We start from the raw sequence: 20,937 nt of genomic DNA on the forward strand, positions 1-20,937 counted from the left end.
AACTCTTTATTCTAGAACTGCCTTGGTCATGGTGTCTCTTCACAGTGATAGAAAAAAACACCACCACAACAATAATAATGAAGAAGACAGCATTACTGAATGACTTCTCTTGGACATAATAGATTAGTGAGCATATGGCTTAGGGACTTTGAGAACTGTCTGCTTAGAGGAAGTCAGTGCAATGGAAGGGGCTCTAATTCTAATTCTTCACAGGCTCTAGTACTTCAGTAGCATTGAGGCAATCAATCTGGCTCCTCACCTATTATTACACAGCAGCCCAACATCTATTCCTTCTAAGCTGTTGGAATCATATGAACTCACATGAAGTGCTTAGCACTGTGACTAATAGTACAAGCAGGCCCTTCCTGCAGACTTAATAACAATCCCATGGTGTGGGTGTTCTCACTACTCCCACATTACAGATGAGGAGATTGAAGTCTGATTGCATTAGGTCAGGCACTAAATCCAATCAGTGGCTGGCATATTTATAAGGAGAGGTGATTTGGAGACAGAGAAAGACACCCCAGGACAGCGGCAGAGAGCGGGAGTTATGCTGTAGCACCAAGCGATAGGAGGGGGCAAGGCAGAGTCTTCTCTAGGGTCCTCTAAAGCATGGGCTGGGGATGCCACGGGAGTGAAGAGGGCCTGTCTAGCATATGTGAGGAGCTGGGTTTGGAAAAAGGAGGAGGAGGAGGAAAGGTGGAGGAAGAAGAAATATAACCCTTAGGGACACAACGAGGATTTCAGAATTCCAAACCTTTGAAACTACCAGGGTGTCTGTTGTTTTAAGCAACTACGTGGGATACCTTGTTCTGGAAACCTTGGGAAATTGACGTGACAAGTTAGCAGTACTTTCAAATGGCATATCCTATTCTGGAGCAGCTGAGCTTTCTGCGGTAAGGTGGGCAGTATGAGTGAAGACACTCTGGGGTTTCCCCAGCCCCATCCTGTATACCTTTACTTTGCCCCAGGGTGCTTGCTCCTCATCACCAAGTATCAGCCTGGATGGTGGGTCAGGACCTAAAGGTAAGAGTCCTCTCTTGTGAGAAATAAAGAGAGGACATGCATCTCACTGCATCTTACCTTGGTACCTGGAACAGGTTTGCTCAGAGCAGTCAAATTCCTGAGGGACTGAAGTCCCGACATGAGAGCATCAATGCCCTCTGAGACTGTGGTGCATCTTCCTAGAGACTCAAACAGTCTCTCCATCTCAGAACAACCACAGCTATGAAACTGCTTCCTCTCTACCCCAGACAGTTCGGGCATCGGCAGAGGGCACCCTGCCTGAGAACTGGCATGTGTGGTTTCTAGAGCAAACCAGACTTGCACAGTAACAACTGAGAACAGTCGAGAAACTTCAGTGTAGGGAGGGGACGACAACTGGTTGGTCTGTGTGGTTCAGACAGGAAGCTTGCCCTGCTCCCTAGTGGAGCTCCAGAGATCACAGGCAGAAATGGCAAGGGGCCTTCATGGTTCTTTTCTAGGTGAGGCAGAAAAACAATGAACTGGGCAGAGGACACCAAAGCAAACCAGAGAAAAAGAGAGTCACAGTAGACAGTTTCCCACTAGATTTGTCAACAATGTTAGAGAAATTCTGGTATGACGGTACATACCTGAAATACCAGCACTTGGTAGGCAGAGGCAGGGGGACTGTCATGAAGTCAAGAACTACATACCAAGTTCCAGGCCAGCCAAGGCTAGACAGTAAGACTCTGTCTCAAAAACAGTATATGCATATATATTTATTTATATATAGATGTCTCAGAGAGAGCTGTAGGAAAAACAACTACATTGTATATCTATTTGCAGTGTGATTTTGCATCTGTAAAATATGTAATTTAACTAAGTATGTATATCTACTTGCAGTTTGCTTTTGTACCTGTACTATATGTAATTTAACTAAGAACTCAAGTTTAACTCATTTTGTAGTACTACTTTGGACCATGAACCCAAGCTCAGGGACTTGCTCTATTGAAGCATCAGCTGGCATACAGACCTGTCCCATGTCACAGAACCTGTTAGTTAAACAGAGAACCACAGCAAACCACCAGAGCTTCAAAGTCACGGGACAAATACTGTGATCAGCCCCACTTAGAAACAGCCTTTCTGGTTTGCTGACCCACATCTCCAAAACACTTAAACTCTTCCTTCCCCCAGAGTCATGGAGCAGGCTTGGGTCGGGCTGTAGGTTGGCCTGCGTATGACATAAATGCTGGGGAGGCTGCAGAGATAGGGAACTGCTACCCACTGTAGGTAGGTGTGCACATTTCTACAGCCATGAACAACTACATATGATATAACTATCAACGCTCCTCAAAACACTGTGAAGAGAACAGTACGACCCAATTACCCCACCACTGGTTATAAATGCCTTGGGGGGGGGGTGGATCTCTAGGCAGTATGGAAGTGATGCTCTCCTGAGGAAACTCAAGAAAATAAGGAAAATCATACGAAGTTCTTATCACACTGCCTGGCCATACAGTAACAAAAATGAAGAGGTATCAAGAAGGCCTGGCCAATCTCATGTTAATTGCCACCACCATTCACCATTAACTGAGTCCTGAGTCCACTTGAATGAACAACAGGGAGACCGTTGCACACATTGTGTACACACACACACACACACACTGGGCCATTATTTGATCATTATAAAAAGGAAAAGAAAAGCCGGGCGGTGGTGGCGCACGCCTTTAATCCCAGCACTCGGGAGGCAGAGGCAGGCGGATCTTTGTGAGTTCGAGACCAGCCTGGCCTACAGAGCTAGTTCCAGGACAGGCTCCAAAGCCACAGAGAAACCCTGTCTCGAAAAACCAAAAAAAAAAAAAAAAAAAAGGAAAAGAAAAGAAAAAAATTTTCTGTTGTTCATGGCAACATGGATAGAATTGAGTACCCCATGTTATCAAGCATTGGGGCTATGCTGGATAATTAAGACAGAAAACACCCCTCCCACACTGCTCAAGAGAGGTCCCAGGAACAAGAGGACCCACCTGACCACTTCCTACAACTGCCCTCAACTCCTACTGCACAGAGCTGCTATGCAAGCCCAGACACTGCCTCTCAGGACAATTCTGCTTACTTTGGGGCTGCTGGCGGTGAACTTCTGAGACGAGACAGCTGAGTGTCAGACTAAGGACATACTGAAAACCTAGTTATCCAGAGTAGGCTCCCTCCCACCCTGAAAGCCTGTACATGAAGCCCTGTACGTGAGAAAACACCAGGGCTCTGAAATAAAAGACTAACGGTATGGAGCATGGCGGTAGGTCGCTGGCAAATCTGCCAAGAGATGCAAAGCTGGGAAGGTGGTAGACAACGTCGATGGGTGGGGCTTTTAGCAGGTATAAAGTGTCTGCCCTTTCCTACGGAATGCTGACCCTACCCCCAGTGGCCAGTCCACTTACGACTGTGTGGTCCTTGTATGGGCAATTTGCCTACATGTCATCTTATCCCCTAAACTCATGCTATGACATATTTATTTCAAAAATAAGCAAAGAGAAATTCAAAGGCTATAGTTGAATTGTAGTGTGCTTGTCTAGTATGCAACGCTGGGTTTGATCCTCAGCACCTCTCCTCACATAAGAAAAAAGGATTTTTCAAGTAACTTGCCCCAAACAAAAGATCAGATAATAAATAGTATTCTGGGAATCAAACCTGGGGTTTTTCTGACTCTGAAATCATGCTACAATAAAATCCTAAGTAAAAAAAAAATCTAAATTTATAAAATGTTATTAGAGTGTGTGAGTGCTTGAATCTACATGTGTGCGTGTATGGCCCTTTCAAGAGTGTGGCACTCAGAGGACAGCTTGCATGAATCAACGCTCTCCTTCCACCCTGTGAGTCCCAGGGACCAAACTCAGGTCACACAGCTTGTTGGCCAGCGCCTTTACCCGTGAGCCTCTTCCTCAGTCTGGAGGAAGTAATGATGATAAAGATCACCATGTACTCATGTACTCGGGATGCCCTAGTCTGTGCTGTTCTAGCTGCCCTTCAGCTCATCCGAGGTGTTATCACGTGGGCTCTGAGAGGTCTGTTTGGGGCAGGAGTGAACCACCCATGGGGTGGCTTGCCTGAATCAAAAGTGCAATCTCAAGGACAACCATGTAACTCAAACACTTATGTACTTATTAATCCGTTCAGTTCCCATAATCCTCTTTGTCAGATACCAGAGCTAACCCCTGTGCACACGTGGGGATGCTGAGTTCTAGGGACACTAAGCAGAGTGTGTAACATTTCACATTAACTGAAAACCACAGCGTGTGCCAGAGTCAACTCCACCTCGCCCTATGAACTACTTCTTTGTGCAATGCAGAGTACCACCCAGTGGCCTGGCCTCTCTTTGGCATTATGGCAAAGGCTGTCAGTCCACAGGGAAACTGTGCAGGGTGAAGCCCTAAAGCCTTGGGTACGCTCAAATAGGGCAGCGCTTGCCTCCTGTGGACAGACATCCTGGTCTGGTTCCATCAAGCAGCAGTGGTGGGGGAGGTCTCTCCTCTGGGTTCTGGGTTCCCATCCCATGCTAGCTGTAGATGAAATGGTGGTCTCTCCTACCCCCAGAACTCTTCACTCAGAACCTGGAATGGATCTTGAGAGCATCCTGGATGACCTAGGTGGGCCCTAAATCCAATGACAAGCATCCTATGACCAAAGATGGATGTGGCACAGTGGCAGACTGCACACTGCAGGCCTAGAGTTGAATCCCTCCATAGAAAGCAGGGATGGGAGAGAAGACAGGCTAACAGAGGTGGCCTTGGGAAGTCAGAAGCAGCAACTAGACACGTGCCAGGAACACCTGGGCCACCCAAAGAGGAAAGCAACACAGAAGGGTCCCCCCCACTGTTCTGCTGCTAGCACCCTGATTTTAGACTTCTGTTTTCCAGAAACAGACGATGAAGTTTTTTTCCTTACGCCCCCAGCTTGTGGCCGTCTGTCTCAGTCATCACAGGAAACTAACCTACAGAGCAGTTTTTAAGTACCCATGGATACGCCGCCTCTCCCATGAGCACTCCGCCTCACTTACCATCTGGGTTGCGCCAGACAACCTGCATAGTAACTGGCACACGGGCGTCACTGTTTGTCAAATAAATAGGTCCATGTGCCCCAGGAGGTTGACAGTACTGTCAGACGCACTCCTGGACGCTTCCTATCCTATGACACTGGCCTCGGCCAGGGAACCAGGGATGCACCTTGAGGCATCACTCACACTGGGCTCAGCCCTCAAACCCAGGGGTCCGTGGCTGAGCCTCACAGGGACCAGGGACCGCTGCCGGGCCACGTAAATCTAAGACCTATAGCTGGAGACAAGACGAGATATCTGTGTAGTGTGACCCCCCACCTACAGAGGAAGCTCAACCTCCATAGCCGGTCACTCTTACTCCCAGTACCATCTGAGTGTTCTCTACTCTTCCTTCCTATTTGCTTCATTTAAAATCCTCCTTAAATTGCTTTTCCTCTTGAGCCACAGAATGAATTTCATGGGGCCATGGAAGGGCCCATAGAGACCTGGAATATAACACTTGCATTACTACTAAATCAAAGGCCTTCTCTCCCTATCCTTCCCAGTCATGCTGACCTAGTTCTCTATCCCAGACTCTTTGCTTACCAGGGATCAGGTGGGCATGGACTTAAGTAAGACTTGGGTTTCTGGGACAGAGACCTGATGGGACTCTCTTCTTAATTCCGGTCTTGGTATTTGGTCATTTGTTCATCGTGTGTGAACAAACCTTCCCAATGTGCACAGATGCAAGATGACTGTGTACTCACCAGAGCGGAAGAGATCTCATGCTGGCCCCCACGACAGATCACATGAGAACAGTGCTGTGTCTGTGGCAGAGCACGCAGGAGTGGGAGAGCAGGGTCCCACTGCTCACGCTAGCTCCTAGGAGCCTCTCCACAGACAGTGTGCAGAGGGTCCACATGGTAACTCACTTCCCACACTCCACCAGAGCATATTCATCTCAGTGCCAGCTCCTTCGGTGGCCTCAGGGAGCAGCAAGATCATTCGCTCTTTTAGGGGAAGCTGTCTTTCCTGTCTGTGGTACTTTCTTTGAAAGTCCTCAGTCATAACAAATTTCATCCTTTGAGAATAGGTTTGAACTTTGGAAAGAGACGAAAAATTGTCTGGAGCCGTGTCTAATGAATAAAGTGGGTGTTCAAATCTCATTACATCATTTTAAGTGAAAAATGAAGCCTGACTATAAAATAATGTGACTGCTTTTCCTGCGTGGCCCATAAACCAGTGGCCTGAAAAATAATTCCCACAGAGGCACTTCCAGACGCTCTGAGCACTGGACGCGTGACTGGAGCAAGTGCGCAGTCCCAGAGAGGCCATGTGCCAGGGAACAATACTAACTGTCATGTGGAAGCTCAAACATGTTTGTTAAAAAAGGAATCTGATTGCTCATGCGAATGGGAGTGGGGCGGGGGTAGTCTCCTGGAGAGACACTGAAACTAACCCTCATCTCCTCTGGACAGGAAGTGACTGACATAGAGCAACGCACTCACCTGTAACAAGCCTCCGCTAACCTTACTCCCTTACAGACACATAAAGTACCACGCCCCAGGCTGGCCCTGAACTCCCATAGACATCTCTCTCCCTGACCGTAACCTCTTTGGCATGTCGTGCTACCCCAGTCATCAGGAAGGCCCTTGAGAATGAGGACATCTCCATGGTGCCTCTAGTGAGCAGGACAGTGCACACCGTCACATAGTTACTGCTGCTATTTGGATCTTGAGTGTCCCCAAAAGCCCATGTGCTAAAAGCTTGGTCCCCAATGTGGTACTGGGAGGGGAAGTAGAGCCTTCAGGAGGAAGAGTCTGAAGAGAGGTCTTTCCATCACTGGGGGCATGCCCTCAGGAGTCTGTGGGACTCCACCTTCTTTCTGCATCTCCTGTCCTGTGATATAAATCGGTTTGCTCTACCATGTGCCCTGCCATATGCTGTCTTACCACAACTATAAGCAGTGAGCCTGCCTAGCATCAGAGAGAAATCTCTAAAACCTTGCGCCAAAATCAACATTTTTGCTCCCTAAGTTACTGACTCAGGCACTTTGCCACAGCAGTGAGAAGCTGACTCACAGAGACACTAAGTGCACTGGTCTCAACACAAACCCTTTGTCTCTGCTCTCATGAAGCCCCTGGAACTTTACGTTGTAAGTGTAGCTTCCCCTGCCTGGTAACCAAGCTAGACATCAGGTCCACATACAGACATGAGAGACCTAAAGGAAACTAGCGATTGCCTAAGGCTGACGCAGGCAGGAAGGGTGACTAACTGCTAATTAGTGGGGTTGCTTTAAAGGCCAAAGACTAGATAGGGATGCTGGCTGCACAATTCTGAGAATAAACTAAAAAATATACCAAGCACAGTGCCATGTGCCTACAACCCGGCCCCTGAAGAGGCTGAAGCATGAGGATCGCTCCTGAGCCTGGGGTTGGGAGGCCAGCATGGAAAATACCCCTCACCCCAAAATATTAAATGCTCTATACTTAAAATGGGCAAGATGTCTGGTGTGTGAGTTATTTCCCAATAAAACAATTAATTCTGAAAAGCTCTCAGGACAGGCAGGTTTGTGCTCTGGCCTCTCCCTAGGGCAGCAGGTGGGATGACTGAGAACCAATGACAATGACTAAATGACTTCAGCACCAGATTTGGAAGAAAGGCACAGAGGTGGCTGTAAACTGCTGGCTGATCTTCGAAATTAATTTTACTTTTCATTTCGTTCAATGAATCCCAGTATTTCATCTATCACGTAAGACCCAGAACACAACTGGTAATTTCCAGCTTTCCTGGGGTGGCTCAGCTGCTTTGGTTAGTAGATACGAGCATGTTAGTAGATACATTCCACATAATCTTTATTCTGCTTGCTGGAACAAAGGTAGGGTGGGGGCTGGCCATCTAGGACTACACAGAAAAAAACCCCATGAGATTCAGCTGGGCAATAAGAAAAGAACTCATGAATCCCTTTACACAAAAGAGCCACACACAGCCCTGAACTGCCCAGCTCTGAACCATGACAAAGAAGTTCTAGTACTATAAACTTCTAAACGCTGTATTTTGGGACTCTGTAAGAACAGCCAAACCTATCTGATGGATAGAGTTAGACCTCCGACCCAAGCAGAATCTAAAATATGTGCCATCTGCATTTTTTTTAGGTCATGGCAGAACTGTTCTGCCAGCATGAACTAGACCACAGGCCAGTGACAGCTGCCACTGCAGGCAGATGGGTTAGAAGAATCTGACACATGAGCATTGGCTGGGAAGTGGGGAGGTTATGATTCTGCCACAGAAAGTTTGCTTCAACTGTGGCCTCAAAATGAGGCCACTCAAGGCCAGCATTGGTGGCCCTGCAGAGTAGCGATGATGGCTGTTTGTCTACAGAGCAGTGCTTGGCAAGGAGAACTGTGTGTGTCTCGTGGTATTCCAGGATTCTCTGGGAGACAACGGGAGTCCAGCACCAGGCAGGTGAAGGATCTGCCTTCTTACCCAGCTTACTTCTTCTCCTCATCCAAAGCAGCCATCAGCAATTGACAAGTCAAGGTGGAGGAGATCACACACGTAATAAATATAAATTCAGTTTCTCTATGCCTATGAAAACATTCTCTCTGGCTACCAGCCCGAGGAACTGAGCAGACCAGGCTGGCAGTCCCCGGAGTCTAGAACGGAACATGCAATCACAGCCTGCAAAGGTAACCCCATCATTTATCCCCCACCTTTCGTCAAAAAAGCCCCCAAAAGGGCACAGGGCACGCTTGATGCTGTTCACTACCCAGTGAGCAAAGGGGACAGGGAAAAAGTTCCTCCCTGAGGGCAGACCCAGTGCTCCCCATAAGCCCACTCATGACCAGAGCAGGGGTCTGTGCCCCAGCCTGCACACCACCTCCATGGCTGAGGGCTGGTAGCTGCTCAGCACATGTCTCTATAACTGCACAGAATTCATCGTCCTTCTCTCCCAATCCACTACACTCCTCTGCCCACCTACCTTCCTGGACACACACATATGTGGTCATACAGTTACATTACTGCACATATTAGCTACTAGATGCCGCGCTACAAGGAGCCATACACGGCCTGAAGGAAAGAGCACTGGATCACCTAGAGATAGTGAACTCTGCACTGACTGCATTGCTGGAAGCGATCAGGGCTGCCTCCCCTTGGGGGTGGAGGGAGTGGTGTAAACAGTGGGTAAGGGGATCTATGAGGGCAATGAAGCAAGGGTTGAAGTGGGCATTTTGAGTTTTACTTTCTTCTCTTAAGTAATAGGACTATTTTAGCTAACCACATGCCTTCCAATATACTGGGTAAGTGTCTCCAAAGGTTCATGTATTAGGCTTAGTTCTGGGCGCAGGATGCCATTGAAACTTTTAGGTGGAACTACTGGTATTTACCATGCCATTGTTGGTGCCCTTGAGTGGGACAGCAGGACCTCGCCTCTTCCTTTGCCCTAGGTCATAAAGAGCTTGGACTTCCTCTATTATACCAGAGAACCCACTACTGTGCTGCTGGAGGCCCAAAGCAGTGGGGCCAATGTTCATCCACTGAAAATTCTCCAAGAGAAGGCAAATGACCTTTCCCCCTTTTGAAGCTGACTACACTCGGGCATTGGTGCTGCAATGGAAAGCTGACCCAGCAGGGGTGCACAGGGAACCATCTGCAATCAGGTGGGCAAGCATAATGCCATGAGCAGGACAGCAGAGGAGGACCACAGGAGGCCGGGCCCTACCTGTTTGCACCAGCCAACCCAAGAGAGGAAAAGTATCCTGTTTAATTCATTACTATTGAGTCTCTGCTACCATAGTTCAACTTACATAATCATACAAATCATGTCGATTACCATATAGACTGAATAGTATATACCAAGTTCACTTTGGAGGCTACTTCAAAGTGTCAACCTCCAGAGCAGCCAAACTGATCTGGGGGAGTGGAGGGTCCTCCTGTAAATCCACAGACTTCATCTGAACATCAAAACTCTGGAAGCCCATGAATGCTGCCTAATCCAGTGTCCTCAAGATCTTACTAGGATATCATCACAGGCCCTGGACCTCCTTTCTGTGAAATACACTCACTTTTGTTCCTTGTCTGACTTTTCTGTTGTTGAAGAACACCAAGCTGCTTTACAGCCCTTGCTGGAGTTGAACTTACAGGCCTCTTGCCTTCGTCTGCTGACTGCTGAGATTACAGGTGTGTGTCGCTGTGCCCCATGAGACAAACTTATTTATAGAAAAGATCAACTGTATGAAATATCAGAAGACCAAAGTCTCAGCTCCAGCGCCACCAAGAAGCTGGACAAGTGAGCCACGTGTCATCACTACGGCTCACCTTTTAAGACATGCACCAGGGACAGCCTTCTCCAGATCTAGACTGCCGAGTGTAGTTCTCGCTCATCAAGAAAACGTCTCCTTCCAACAGATGGAGACCATTGCAAAAAAAAAAAAAACACAACTAACCAAAATGCAGAGCTGCTTAGCCCAGTCCCAATGGGTCTACCTTCAACACAACTCCTGTACCTAAGGCTCAGAGATCATGGCAGAAGCGGGGATGGGGGGGGCCACAACAATATTGTTAGGGCCAGAGGATCAAGGAGTTTGCTGTGAGATTGTGTCCTCTAGAAATGTCTAAAGCTACACCCAAAAGTCTCACAACATGACTGCCTAAATGGGAGCTGAACAAGAACAACAGACACGCTAAAGTGGATGGGGAACGCGCAGGAGGACTCAAGCCTGTACAAACCACTATAGACAACTAAGGAATGCTTAGAGCGGGAGAAAGTCTTCCCAGGAACGAGCACACCAATCGGTTATCCAATACCAATGGTCAGCACTGAACACAGGCATACAAGGAACATTACACAGGCTGAGCTGCACTTATGTACTTAGGAATATATATGTATGCATCTAACAGCGATGACTGAAGAAAGAGGCCATGAACATGAGAGAGGGCGAGGAGTGGTATGGAAGGTCCTGGAGGTAGGAAAGGGAAGGGAGAAATTATGCAATTACACTATAATCTCAAAAAATAAAAGAAAGAAAAAAGGACTGCACCAAGGCAGATTATGCTGATCCACTTCTGTTAGTATGGTGAAATGTCTAAACTGAACACAATATAAAGAAGAGACTGAGTAAGCACGCGGTTTTGAAGGCTGACAGTCGAAGCAAGTTCTCATACCATTTCAGGCCAGCTCCCAGGGCTGCCCTCCTGTACTGGCTAGTTTTACGTCACTTAACACAAGCTAACGTCATCTGAGAGGAGGGGACCTAAATTAAGAAAATGCTTCCTTCTGTAGGCCAGCCTGCAGGGCATTCTCTTAGTGATGGGTGGAGGAGGACCTAGCCCACTGCGGGTAGTATCACCTGTGGCTCAGTGGTCCTGGGTTCTCTAAGAAAGTGGACTGAGTGTCTTAGGTAGGGTTTCACTGCCGTGAAGAGACACTGCGACCACGGCAACTCTTATAATAAAATTCTAATCGTGGTAGCTCGCTTGCAGTTGAGAGGTTAAGTTCCCCATCGTGGCAGGAAGCAAGGCAGCATGCAGGCAGACATGGTCTAAAGAAGTAGCTGAGAGCTCTAACATCTTGACGCACAGGCAACACCTATGGTTCTGGCCAGCTGGTGCTGAAGATTCAGGTGATGTTTTGAGTAACAAGACACCAGAACCTCTGCTTTGGTGGGACAATCGAGGTTGGAACCGAGAAATTGATGGTGATTAAGAAGAGACCAGAATCACGGAGGTGGAATCTTCTAGGAAGTGGTTCCCCAGGGTCAACATACAGAGCTATACAGAGCTGCATCCTAGAGGTGGTCGACGATGTACTTCACGCTGGCAGCCTCACCCAGGAGGTACTGGTTTTGAAAGCATGAAAGGGTCATGGAGAGCAGCTGAGGCTTGGCACAGGTGAGAGGCCAGGATAGGCCGTTGCTGAAGATGCAGCCTCAGTAACGGCTGAAGTCCCAGGACTAAAGGGGTCATGCAGGAAAGTCAAGGCTTGGCACCCTGAAGAGAGCCCAGGAAAGGCTATTAGTGGAAGTGTAGCCCAGCTGCAGCAGGAGACACCGGTACCACGGGATGACTACCAAGGAGAGCAACAGGCATGAAGCAGAGCCCACCTTATGGTGTTTGTCTGCATGTACGTATATTGGCACACCATTTGAGTCCTGGTGCCTACAGAGGCCAGAAGAGGGCATCACACCCTTTAGAATTGCCACTTGTGAATGCTGCAAATCAGACCTGGGCCCTCTTCAACAGCAACAAGTGGTCTTAACCACTGAGCCATCTCTCCAGCCTCCTTTTTAATCTTCAATACTCCAGCAATAGGTCTGATTGAAGAAGGGACGACTATCCATTTATTTTTAGGAAGAACATTTGTGAAACTGAGAAAGGGAAATCCCCAAACAACTTAATACAAAGTCTTATGTGACCGGGGTTAGAGACACGACTCAGTGGTACAGGGCTTGACTAACACGGGTGAGGCCCTGGAACCTATGCCTGGCACTGAAGGGGGGGGGCGGGGAGCACAAAACAAAAAAGCACAAGTGTAGCAAAGATCATTCATGACTAAGTATCGGTCTCTAACAGCTACTCCTCCCTCCAACAGCTACTCCTCCCTCTAACATCGACTCCTCCCTACCCTTCCTGTCACTCTCCTCTCTTGGGAGGTGGGCACATATCCTCTGTCCACAGGCTGCAGCCTCAGTCCCAGCAGTAAGGAAATAGCTTAGTTGGTACAAAATGCTGCTGTACGAGCATCAGGACCAGAGTTCAAATTGCAGACACTACCTACATAAGTTCCAGGTGGGTATGCTTGTAATCCCAGTTCTGGGAAGTGCTGGCAGCAACAGGTAGAACCCTAGGGCTTCCTAAGCAGCCAACCATGCTGGCCTGGCTAGCTGTAAGCCAAAGAGAGAAGCTATTTCAGGAAACAGGCTGGATGGTGAATGTGCCCGAAGAAGACCTGAGGCTATCCTTTCATCTCCACATGCATGTATCACATGTGTCCAGAGGAAGGAACACACATGCACGCACATACACACACAGACACACGCATCCATACACAGACACAGTTCGGGCTCACTTATTTCAAATCCAGAATGTTCTCTTTTTTTATTCTGCTTTGTGTATGTGCGTGGGTATCTCTTCTGTTCTACCTCTCCCCAAAGCCAAGGTATCCTCAGTGGAAAACAACATCCACTGCAATCTGGCATTTAATGCTGATTCAAAATCAGAAACAACAGAGAAATCACTCAAAAATGGCTGATAAATAAAAATTTTTGAAGCAGGACGTTATAAACTTTTTAAACAGGTGGTATACTAAAAAGTGCCTCAAAGAGGGTTCCCCGCTAAGTCAGCCCTGCAGCAAGGACAGAGCACAGCTTCCTGGGGCTTGCAGGCCAGCCAGCCTAGCTTACTAAGAGAGTTCTAGGCCAGCAAGAGATCCCTACCTTAAGAGGGGAAAAAAGGAGCTGGTGCATGAAGAACAACATTCTGGTTCCCATGCTCATGTGCACATATATGAAGAGGAGCCTGCACATGTGCACATAGTACATACAGGTGCACCTGTACATGCACACGCACACACCCGCATACACTCAGGCCAACTCAGAGGTATTTGTCTCAAATGGGAGACTTGAGAGCTCTCAAAGCCTGGCTGACATGATCTATGACTGTAAGAGCCTTCATGCTGGTCCATGTATTTCAGGCCCATTTTGGTAGAGGTTGTACCAGTCACTAAAAGAACTCACCACTCAATGTAAAGGTTCTTAACCCAGCCTGCTTCAACCGCAGACAATAAATTCATTTTCAGGCTTCTGCTTTGTATGTGATACTGTGTCTGCAGTGTTGTCTACATTGCTGATTCACAATTAAAGGCAGCCAGACAAGGAGTCACCAGTTACTACCTTTGGCCCAGGTACTGTAGGTACAATCTGATTTTTCTAGTCACCAGCTCCACACCCATGGGTTCAATCAATCAATCAAGGACTGAAACTGTTCAGAAAGAGCAAAAATAATGAAAGGGGGTAATAAAATATAATACAGAAGCCAGCGAGATACCTTAGTGGGTAAGTGTACTTGTAATCAAAACAACTCTGAGATTCCATCTTACATCTGTAAGAATGGCCAAGACCAAAACAACTGATGACAACTTATGTTGGAGAGGTTGTGGGGTAAAGGGAACACTCCTGCATTGCTGATGGGAGTGCAAGCTGGTACAGCCTCTTTGGATATCAGTGTGGCAATTTCTCAAAAAATTAGGAAACAACCTTCCTCAAGACCCAGCAATACCACTTTTGGGTGTATATCCAAAGGATGCTCAGTTGTACGACAAGGACATGTGCTCAACTATGTTCAGAGCACCATTGTTTGTCATAGCCAGAACCTGGAAACAACCTAAATGCCCCTTGACCAAAGAATGGATAAGGAAAATGTGGTACATTTACACAGTGGAGTACTACACAGCAGAAAAAAATATGACATCTTGAAATTTGCGGGCAAGTGAATAGATCTAGAAAACATTATAATGAATGAGATAACTCACACCCAGAAAGACAAGTATCATATGTACTCACTCATAAGTGACTTTTTGACATAAAGCAAAGAAAAAACAGCCTACAATTCACAATCCCAGAGAACCTAGACATCAATGAGAACCCTAAGAGAGACATACATGGATCTAATGTATATGGGAAATAGAAAACCACAAGACCTCCTGAGTAAATTGGGAGCATGGGGACTATGGAAGAGGGTAGAAGGGATGGGGAGAGGAATGGAGGGGAGTGGAAAAAAAATCATAGCTCAATAAAAACAATAAAAAAGAGTACTTGCTACTAAGCATGAGTACCTAAGTTCAAGTCCCGAGACCCACATAGTAGGAGATAACCAAATCCCAGTTGTTCCCACCTCCACATGCTTGCTGTCACACACACACAAACACACAAATCAACATTAAAAAGTAATGTAAAACAAATAAAAATACCTACATCATATTCTCAAACAGCATGATATCTATGCTATATTTGGTTTTATGATATAGAGATGATTTAAGGTAAACACATGGATTATAAGCAATACTCCTGACTACACCAAGGGAAGGCTTATAGGTAAAATAGAATCCCGTCTCAAGCTTACTCACCAGTGGGAACATATGACATGCAGACATAATCTCACCAGAATTGAATCAATCTATTCTAGCAGTATCTATGGGAAAGGAACAGTTGCTTTCTGAAGATACGATCTTAACTAAATCACGCCAGAAGAGGAACAAACACACACAAACCCCTGGTGAGTAAAGTATTTAATTAAATCAGAGCAGCAAACCGGGGAACCTAGGGAACCACTAGGGTATAAGTACAGCAGGCAAGTGGGGACAAATATCCTGAGTAGAATCGGCAAAGCGATCAGACCAGGCACGAGACTGTTGACAAATGCAGGTGAAAGGTGAAGGCCTACAGCTGCTGCAGGGAAGGAGCTACCAGAGTCACCAGCGGCTCTGAGGGACTGTGTCAAGGGAGAGGCAGAAGCAGCACAAGTTAGCAGGAAGTAAGGTGCGGAGCGGACAGTGAGACTCAGTGATGACAGAACTCAGAATCTGGCCAAAGAGAGAAGAGCAACAGGCCAGTGGCTAACGTGTGAAGACGTCTAATAACTGATTTCCTTCCCAGCCCACGGGGCTCCCAAAGGGACAGATATCCATTTGAACCCTAAAACTCCCACTGTACCTAAACGTAAGGACAAGGCTCACGTCTGCGCACCCCGATTCCCCCCAACCTGTTCTCTGTACAGGCCAGGGAACCCCTGGATGAAGCCCCTAGGAGCACAGGTGAAATGAAGGAGCTTCCACACACAGCGACTGAGTGCTCTCTCCCCTCGTGGAAAGCTGCGGTGGTCTGAGGGGCAGAGATAAGAAATCCTGGCTTCTTTCACTGTGTTTGCAAATGTCTGCCTCATCCAGGAAAGTCGACAGAGCTCAGTTTAGACTTTGACAACTGGGAAAAGGAGGTCTTAAAATTTAAGAATCCCTTAATTCTCAGAAGCCGCTCAAGTTCTTGGGACTGGCAGGTCTGTGCCAGATTCAATGCTACAGCTAAGTTCTGGTAAATTGTTTTTGTTTTGTTTTTCCAAGACAGGGTTTCTCTGTGTAGCTTTGGAGGCTGTCCTGGAACTAGCTCTTGCAAACCAGGCTGGCCTTGAACTCACAGAGATCCACCTGCCTCTGCATGGATTAAAGGTGTGTGCCACCGTCGCTTGGCTAAATTCTGGTAAATTCTTTAAGCTGCCCAGGCTTCAGAACTCTCATTGGTGACTTGAAAGCACCCATAATAGCATCTTCCTTACAGGGCTTCAAGAGTATCCTTGAGACACCAGCGCAGTGTTGGCGTGGTGCTTGGCAAGAGACAAGACTGTTTAAAACACGTTAATAAAGAAAAACAAAGTACTGCTAAAATAAGTAAATGTAACTGCTAAAGGGAATGAACCCTTTAGCTGATTGCAAGTCCAATATTATTTTAAATATACAAAGAAAACATGTTCCTTAAAACGCCATGGAAATTACCTTGTGGCAACAACCAATTCCAACTTTGCAAACTCACATTTTTATTCATCAGATTTATAGAAAAAAATATTTAAGGTTCACCTCTCTAGTGGACTTCCCCAATTAAGACAGTTAACCTCCCTTAACAGGGGGTGGGGGTGGGCGGAACCAGGGGCGTTGCATTGCATTAATTTCCTGGCCCAACAGGACATCTTGCCTAAGAGCGCCCTTGGGTATATTGTCTCTGTTTTAATGAAAATTCAGCTCCAGCCCCCTTAGTGGAACAGGTCCAGTGAATTACCCAGCAGAGACTGGACTTTTCAAAAGCCTGCTCCCAGGCAGTAGGCCGAGCAGGGAGGGACCTTCCCCAAGCCAACTTGGGGAGAGGGGGGGGAGCTCGGGCACCTGCCCACCCAGATCACTGGCCTGACACCCCAGGGGGTGAGCACTCCGGTGGCCAGCCCTTCCAGCTCTAGGCCAGGAGCCAGCGGGAGGCGCCCCAGTCCCAGACCAGAATAGTAGGGCGCCTAGGCGGGTTCACCTTTCCCAGCAGAGCCACTGCGAAACTGGGGTGGGAGTGGGGGGGGGGAGCACTGGGGGGGGGGGGGGGACGGTAAAGCCAAGGTCAAGGGAGTGTGCGCGGGGCGGGGCGAGGCGGGGACTGGACAGACGCGCGCGAGGAAGCGTGGGCCGGGAGGAGCCAGCACGTCGTGCACGCTCGGCCCGGCCTGCACGTCCCTTACCCCGTTGGCGGCGGCGATGCGGACGATCAGCTGGATGGCCTCGGTCATGTAGAAGCGGCCGTCCCCGCCCACCACCAGTGTGGCCTCCTGCCTCAGTGCTGGCTCCACGGTGGAGATGATGCTCTGGATGAAATTCTCGGCGTAGTTGGCGTTGCTCTGGAACACTTTCACCCGCTTCCGCAACCCGCTCGTACCGGGCTTCTGGTCCGGGTACGCCTGCGTCTTCACCGTCACGATCTTCACCATGGTGGCGGTTGGCTGCGGGAGGACAGCGACTGCGGCTGCTGCTATCGTGGCTGCTGCAGGCAAGGGTACGGGGTCCGTGGGGCTCTCCTCCTAGAAGCGACCGCCCAGGGCCCGCCCACGTCGCTAAAGTCCGGCAGCCGGGGGGGGGGGGGGGGGGGGGGGGGGGGGGGGACAGGTCACGGGGTCGAGAGGGGCGGAGTCTCCCAGATGGACACCTGAGCCAAAAGTCTATATAAAGAAACTAGCTCTTTAGTTGAGGGGCAGAGCTTAGTGTAGGAACAGGTCATAGTGCAAGGACGAACAGCTCAATGCTGTTGCCGGTGATTGGACAAGAGTTCCAGGTACAGAAGCGGGTCTGAAGGACAGAAATGCCATCCTCCGACTTATTTTTTTTCTGCAAGGGCAGGAACAACCCCAAAGTTAAATAGGCTTTGTGCTTTTTACATGTTTGGTATGCGGCACACCACTTTATTAGGGATAGTGGGCAACCAAAGAACTGACTTGCTGTGTGTAGTTGCTACACCTTTCAAAAGTAAGAGGTCTGTCTTTCCCTGCTTACGCTTTCAAAACTGAAAATTCTGATGATCAGATCCTTCCTTGCCACGAAGTTCAACTCAGATTGGGTCTAAGCAAACCAGAGTCTTACTAGGATTTACCTGCCCGTCATTCCATCAGGTTTGACCAGGAGGAAACGGAAACTTTGGGGCAGCCTAGATAATCGCTGGTACAGACGGAAGGTGCCCTGTGATTATGTGACAACACCCCGGTGGTGGCGACAACCGGAAGGGCTAAAGCACAGAGGACTGGATTATTCCGTAGGGCGCTTTCTTTTCTTGTGGCTCTAGTAGCACCTTCGGTTTGCTGAGAGTCTCTGTTTGGCAAATGTGTCATTTGGTGTACTGAGAAAAAAAAAAAACCTTCAGAGAATTAACATCTGTGAGTGGCCATCTTAAGCATGAAACCTTTCAAGAAGGGTTTCTGCAAGAATTAGTGAGGCTGTGGCAATGAGCGTGTCTACATTCTTAGGCACATGCACACACGGTGGATATACGGACCTATACAGACCTTTGCAATGATGTAGCCCAATACAGTCCAGTCCCTTATACTCCACTGATACAGGCAGCAGGCTGTACCTAAAACATATTAGGGCTAAAATTATCAGCTCCCCCTCCCCAGTTCCAGGACTAGAGCATACCGTTAGCCCACATTGTATTCATGCTTTCATAGTGGATAATTGGTGTGTCTTGGCCAAGCGGGGAGGTTGGCTGGCCCATGTGAGTTCTGCCTCAGAGCAAATGTTGACATATAAGTGGATACAAAGGATATATACATATTGAATAGCTTGATACAATCATTGCCAGTGAGTTTCGTTGGTAAATATGTGGACATTAAATACTAGACTGCTGCTCATAATTTCTGATGCTTTCCTAAGAGTTCACAGTTTATATAATCACATGTTTTTGTAAATTGTGTGAACAGACCCATTGAATAGATGAGAAAATTGAGGGTGGAATGGTGAATGTGATTGAAATTACCCACCTCAAAATGAAAATATAGCATAGACCCCACCGAGTCTCAGTAATATCTACTTAAAAATTACATAGTTTACATTAGTGCTTTTACCACGGTGCTGATAAAAAGTACTCAACTAATGGTATAGTGGAAAGTGGTGGTGGGCTCAAACTCGGGTCCCATGCCCTCCCAGCCTTCTTCACTCTCTATGGAAGTATGATGAAGGCTTCCTCTTAAGAATGGCTTTCTCTGTTATAGATCAGGTTGGGTTCAGGGTGGGGGAGTACTGAAAGAGACTACTGCAGAGGAGGCATTTCGGGGTCAGGTAGGAACCTGGCATAAGGAATCTCTCCTGAATCTACGAGGATGACCCCAGCTCAGACTCCTGGCAACAGCAAATATGTAGCATGAACCGGCCTTCTCCTGTGACCAGGCAAGACTTCAAGTGCAGAGAGTGGGAAACCAGCCTCTAGCCGGATGTCCTCCAATCTACAGTCTGCTGTCATCAGAGAGGCTTCATCCAGCAGCTGATGGAAGCAGATACAGACCCACAGCCAAACATTAGGTGGAGTTCAGGGAATCCTGCAGAAGAGAGGGAGAAAGGAGCCAGTGGGGCCAAGGACACCACAAGAAAACCCACAGAATCAGCTATCCTGGGCTCATAGGGGCTCACAGAGACTGAACTGACAACCAGGGAGCCTGCCTGGGACTGACCTAGACACTCTGCACATGTGTGACAGTTGTGTAGCTTGGTCCTCTCGTGGGACTCCTAACAGTGGAAGCAAAGACTGTCCCCAACTCTTTTACTGGCTTTTGGGACCCTACTCCTCATACTGGGTTGTCATATTTTGTTGATATCCATGGGAGACCTGCCCTTTCCTGAACAGAAATGGAGGAGTGGATTGGAGTACAGGAACAGGTTTGTGGTGGGAGGGGGGCTGGGAAGAGAGGAGGGAAGGAAAACTCTAACTGGGATGTAAAAAAAAAAAAAAAAGAATGGCTCTCTACCTCTCTTACAATATGCAACATCCAGCTCCAACTGCATAATAAATTGGTCTGAAACTTATTGGCTTAACACAACTTCCATTTATTACTGCTCATGATGTGAGTTAGTTGGTAATTGCTTATGTAATCCCTTAGTATTACTTTTATAATGCTGTATAACAAGGTACCGTATACATGGTGATTGTGATTGAAAACACCCATTTATTACCTTAAAATTCTATAGGTCAGAAGTCTGCCAGATTTGGCTGTGTTCCACAGTCCGCATATGTAAAAAGATTAGAACCATGGTCTTGGCCAGGCCCAGCCCTTATCTGGAAGCAAAGTGTTAGAGGTAAATAAAAGTAGAGGCCACAGGGTAGCTATTCAAAGTCCAATCACCTGTGCCCTGTATCCCAAACTGCACTCACCCTCATTACCCTCAGCTACTGCTAGCTCCAGTCATAAATGGCACAGAATGTCCTGTCATCATGAGTCAACAAAACCTACCAACTCCAGACAGCTTAGAGAGCGCTGCATGGCCTAAAAGGAATGTTAAAGTATAACAACACTATGGAGACGGACATATGCTTTATTGTTGGGTAAAAGGTTCAAGCCCAAACCCTGAGCGTGAAAACCCACCAATCCCTGAGCGTGAAAACCCACCAATCCCTGAGCGTGAAAACCTTCCCTCCAATCCCTGAGCATGAAAACCTTCCCTCCAATCCCTGAGCATGAAAACCCACCAATCCCTGAGCATGAAAACCCACCAATCCCTGAGCATGAAAACCCACCAATCCCTGAGCATGAAAACCCACCAATCCCTGAGCATGAAAACCCACCAATCCCTGAGCATGAAAACCCACCAATCCCTGAGCGTGAAAACCCACCAATCCCTGAGCGTGAAAACCTTCCCTCCAATCCCTGAGCATGAAAACCTTCCC

The 20,937-nt window shown here is 47.7% G+C and overlaps 1 protein-coding gene across 1 annotated transcript in view; it reads right to left on the reverse strand.

The window, feature by feature from the left end:
• The window catches only part of Pgm1 (phosphoglucomutase 1), a 55,915-nt gene extending 38,298 nt beyond the window's left edge, over positions 1 to 17,617 (reverse strand). The window contains exon 1 of the mRNA XM_050136164.1: positions 17,255 to 17,617. Within this exon, the coding sequence (XP_049992121.1) occupies positions 17,255 to 17,500 (246 nt within the window). The 5' untranslated portion in view covers positions 17,501 to 17,617. The remainder of the gene's footprint in view (positions 1 to 17,254) is intronic.
• Positions 17,618 to 20,937: the final 3,320 nt, after the last annotated feature.

Source organism: Alexandromys fortis, unplaced genomic scaffold (assembly GCF_014885135.2).
Source record: "Alexandromys fortis isolate MF-2015 unplaced genomic scaffold, M_Fortis_MF-2015_v1.1 scaffold_13, whole genome shotgun sequence".
Taxonomy (NCBI): domain Eukaryota; kingdom Metazoa; phylum Chordata; class Mammalia; order Rodentia; family Cricetidae; genus Alexandromys; species Alexandromys fortis.